Source organism: Syngnathus leptorhynchus, chromosome 7 (genome assembly GCF_054491065.1).
Source record: "Syngnathus leptorhynchus isolate UIUO chromosome 7, UIUO_Slep, whole genome shotgun sequence".
NCBI lineage: Eukaryota > Metazoa > Chordata > Actinopteri > Syngnathiformes > Syngnathidae > Syngnathus > Syngnathus leptorhynchus.
In genome coordinates, this window is record NC_141201.1 from 7,958,969 (window position 1) to 7,964,012 (window position 5,044).

The following is a 5,044-nucleotide window of genomic DNA, read 5'->3' on the forward strand; positions in this document are numbered from 1 at the left end:
ATATGATTTGAGCACATTAACAATTCCATTGCATTAAATTTATAATCTATAAAATCATATAAAACGTGCGAGGTATACACACCATTTGAATAATCCAAACAGGATATGTGATGTCACGGTCTCAGAATTGATGATGTTGTTAATATTGGTCCTAATAATGATCAACAACCTCATTATGATCATTTGCAAACATGCAGGTCACTGCCTTGATGAGTCCTCTCCACCCCGGGTGGTAGTTCTCTGGTCTCGACCTGACCCGGCGAATCCGTCCGCCGCATTCCACCCGCACGCGCTATGATAAACATCCTAGTCCCAGATCTGCAAGGGCAGGAAGTGCAAGAAGACAGGAATTCCACTCTTTCAAATTACATTACGGCCCTTCGCAGTGACGGCCCTATATAGGAAAGATAGGGCAAGAAGACAAATGGTTCTTTGTCAGGTATTCATAAGAGGAAAGATTGATGCTCTTTTTCTTCATTTTTTGTTGTTTGTATGGTTGTTTTTATTTATACTTGGATAGAGTTACAAAAAACATTTTGTTTCAAACAGACTATGCATGTTGATTGCCTCTTTGTGTCGCAGGACAGAAATAATTAATAAACAGTATCTGCATTTACATTTTAAAGAAGGTTCCTGTGTTAATCATACAAATAAATAAATAAATAAATAAATAAATACAAATGAATAATTATGTTTTGTGTTTGTGATGCGTTTACAATGTTTGTTGATTGATTGCGAGGGGTTGTGGTTTTGGGATTTCTATTTAGTAGTTTTTAGTTGTAATAAGGTAAGTGTATTTTTGGAGAAGAAATTAGAAATGCTTAGCTATACATTAAAAAAAAATCATGTTGGCTAAGTCTATATCAATAATACAAATACTTAGCTCTTGACTTTATTCCAAATGTTATTTTTGGACTTTCAGGCGATGACACGAAAATCAGCTAGTGTCAAATTAACATTCCACAGCGCCTCAATCACTTCGTGTTTCAAACCCCTTGTTTTGTTTACACATTGTTGACACACTGGTTTACGTGCTTTGTTGAGATGAGAGAGAGACAGAGAGAGAGAGAGACTTTGATGAACAGTTTTCAACTTCATTGTCCATCTCTGTATAATATATAAGATTGTCATCATGTTAAAATAGGATTTTTATGATTTGCAATTATGTTTCAAAGGTGAAGCTGTTATATTGCCCTCACCTCTGCGTAGTAATTTACAGTAAGTCATTAAAAATGGGGTGTTTCGTTGAACTTCTGTATGACAATTAAACATCATTCGAAAATAGTCTGTGCAGCGTACTTTTAAAAAGCAATTAAATGCACTACAGTATGTAGGACTGATTGCAATTAAAATAGTGGGCTAATTAAACCCAGGAAAAGAGTCTTGCCCAGTGTTTATATTAAATGATCAGCTAACGTACCGTTTATTTCATGTAGCTCAGTTGGATAATAGTATATTGATCGTCATAAGTCTTTAGTCTTGCAGAAAGACGAGTGGTGGAAGTCTTGAACGTGCCAGTCGGCGATAATTGCACGTTGAGAGACGGTTGGCTCGGCGCAGTTCAGCTGCTGCGGCCAAGCTGCAGAGTGCAGACTGTCGGCAGGGTGATGAGACACATGCCAATGCTGCTCCACCTGCGCACAGTCCCACAACACGGAAATACACTCCACCAGAGCCCGGTGGGACCCTCATGGGTGGCCAGGAAAAGCTGCGCTTCTCATTGTGAGATAATGAAGCTGTCTCTGTATGGTATTACTTCTCGCGCAGCTTTGCTGACTACGAATGCAAACAGTGGTGTCACATATTTGAATATTGTGTTTTTCTATTTTTGTTTTATTTAATTATTTAGTTTTATTTTTGGATTCATTCTTATATTATTTGCTTCTTGGCCTATAATGTGATTGTACTATAAAGTAGTGTGCGAAAGAAATTTTTACAAACGCACGCACTCACACACAAACACGCACGCACACACGCGCACACGCACCACAAAAGCTAAAAAAAAAATAAACACACTGGAACTACCTCTGCTAAAAAAAATCACCTTCAAGTTGAACAGACGAATTCTACTGTAGAGGAATTACTGTGTATAAAATTCGTTTTTATGATCCAGTTTGTTTTTTCTGAGGGGTGGGTTACTTATGCCATTATTTTAGGAAAGGAGACAACAAATTATTCATTACTTTGAAACAATGTGGTAATGCTGCTGACGCATAATGTTGCAAAATATTTTCATCACTGCACTTTTACAATTAATAATATTTAACATGATGGTCTGTATGTGTAAGTCTTTGTGGAATAGCAACATCCGAGCACGTTGCAAATATTTCTTCATGTTCTTCCCGTTATTGTTACTCTTATTTTTGCGTCTGTTGCTGATGTTTTTGTTGATGTTGTCCCACAAAGTTAAGATCATTTTAATGATAAGTGCCGCATCAAGTCCCTGCGTTTGCAAACGTATGATAAAGTTTTAATTTGGCATTGTCAGAGAGGTATGCTACTTATTTAAAAATGTTCACATCTTGAGCAATATCTGGCCATTTTAGTTGACTTGCAAAAATACATAGTTGCACATAAGATGCTAAGCCGGGTTTCACTGTTTTCCAATAAATGTACAATTCTATGTTTTTTGCATTGCAATTTTGCAATATATATTGATATCATTAGCCCTTTAACACTAAAGTGTTTAAATGTGAGCAACAAAATAAAATAATTCTATGCAATATTATTAATAATGATAATAACTGCCATGTTTTGAGATGCTAGCAAAAGAAAAAGTATGCATAGGCTATACTTTCATGAAATAAGTGTTGCAGTAACGTATTGTTAAATCTAGTGTTCAAGCGGAGGCGGAACTCTCATGTGCACAAATCACGAGTCACTACGTCGTTCAGTGAGCGAACGCAGCACGAGTATGAACGTGGGGGGAAAAAAACGAGGAAAGGGTTGGGCTTACCGAGTCACATATCACAACTTGAGTTGCGCCTCGGTCATAAACCAATTTGGTGGGAAAAAAAGAGCGAAGAAGGTCCTCATGTGTGGCCACCTAAAGAGCCGCAAACGAAAGACTTTTTCGTGCACCCATCGCTGCTGTGTCCGCGCATCACCACCACGGGAGCATCGGGAGACGAGCGCGTTGGTTTTTCTGCATGCTTTTGGACCGGACCGGTTTGGTTTCGCTGGGAAATGATGGCCACGTACCAAAACCCGGACGATGACGCAATGGCATTGATGATCCACGATAGCAACACCGCGAAGGAGAAAGAGCGGCCCAAAGAAGAGCCGGTCCAGGAAAAAGTCGCGGAAAAACCGGATCCGTCTCAGAAGCCTCCTTATTCCTATGTGGCTCTCATCGCGATGGCCATCAGGGAGAGCTCCGAGAAGCGGCTTACTCTGTCTGGTATTTACCAGTACATCATCAGCAAGTTTCCATTCTATGAGAAAAACAAAAAGGGCTGGCAGAACAGTATCCGCCACAACCTGAGTCTCAACGAGTGCTTCATCAAGGTTCCGCGGGAGGGCGGCGGGGAAAGGAAGGGCAACTACTGGACCCTCGACCCGGCTTGCGAGGACATGTTCGAGAAGGGCAACTACCGAAGGCGCCGCCGAATGAAGCGACCGTTCCGGCCGCCGCCCACGCACTTTCAGCCCGGGAAGTCCTTGTTTGGAGGGGACGGCTACGGCTATTTGTCTCCACCCAAGTACCTGCAGTCCAGCTTCATGAATAACTCGTGGTCGCTGGGCCAGCCGCCCACCCCGATGCCCTACACGTCCTGTCAGATGGCCAGCGGAAATGTGAGCCCGGTCAAGGCTCTGTCCGCCCCCGCCTCCTACAACCCCTACTCCCGGGTGCAGAGCATGGCGCTCCCGGGGATGGTGAACTCTTACAACGGCATGAGCCACCACCACCACCACCACCCGGCCCACCCGCACCACTCTCAGCAGCTGAGCCCGGCCACCGCCGCGCCGCCCCCGGTCTCGGCCGGGAACGGAGCCGGCCTTCAGTTCGCTTGCTCCCGCCAGCCCGCGGAGCTGTCCATGATGCACTGCTCGTATTGGGAACACGAGAGCAAACACTCAGCCTTGCACACGAGGATTGATATTTAAATGTGCGCCGTGTACAAATAAGAACTCGTCCGAAAGACTCCTTGTTGTGGTTTCCTGTGATTTTGATTTTTTTTTTATGTTTTTTGCGGAGACACACACCATGTTTGTTTGCAGCCAGTGGAGGTGCCAATGATGCGAAACCGGAGTTCGAGTGTAAACGCCGGGGTCACCAGGGCGCGTCAGGTAGCGCAACATGTCTAATTGGACTGCCTGTGTGTGACTTTGTTGTGGCGAACTCATGTATTGTTCCACCGAGAAATGGTTGTGGAATTCATTGTGATCATTTCTCAACTTTACGCACGGCTTGACCCAAATGCAAGCCAAAGTATAGAAGTGAATCAACTTCAGGCTTCTAAAAACTTTAACTGAGCCAGGCTTTCATGGTTGTAACTCTATAGTTGACAAAAATGATTCATCGTCACTTAGTTGTTCAATGTTTTCTGTTGACACCCCCCCACACACACACTCACATTAATTTCTAATAACATGAAATAGGCCAGGACCAGGTTTTGCATTATTTTTGTAAGAAAAGTGATACTGTATATTGTTTCATTGATCTTGGGGCCATGTCTAATTTTAATTAGCACTTTTCCATATTTTCTAGATTTGTGAATTTTTTTAATAAACATGTATTTGATTTAAAAAAAAAAACAGTGTTGATGACACTATCTATTTCAAACATTAGGCAATGGTAACTACTGTTGATGAAAGAATGTCTGGAAATATCTCGCTTTTGCAACAGCATTAAAAAAAAACTTCACTTTGCGTTCTGCGCAAAATTAATCAAACGGATTATTTTAATTTACCTATAAGCAAATAACCGGATTCCTTGATTCTAATTTAATCTTTTTATATCATGAAATCATAAAATATACACAAACTATAGATTAAGCTGTATTGTACTGTACTGTCGCACATTAATATTATAATGTTTACA

At 41.6% G+C, this 5,044-nt stretch overlaps 1 protein-coding gene across 1 annotated transcript; it reads left to right on the forward strand.

Annotated features, from left to right (window-relative positions):
- Nucleotides 1–2,914: 2,914 nt before the first annotated feature.
- foxl2a (forkhead box L2a) lies at nt 2,915–4,758 on the forward strand. Its single transcript, XM_085915822.1, has one exon. The coding sequence runs from the start codon at nt 3,187–3,189 to the stop codon at nt 4,105–4,107; it is 921 nt and encodes a 306-aa protein (XP_085771948.1). The 5' UTR covers nt 2,915–3,186; the 3' UTR covers nt 4,108–4,758.
- Nucleotides 4,759–5,044: the final 286 nt, after the last annotated feature.

Coding starts and splice junctions, on each gene's coding strand:
- foxl2a (XM_085915822.1), top strand. CDS start 3,187: ATGATGGCCACGTACCAAAACCCGGACGATGACGCAATGGCATTGATG.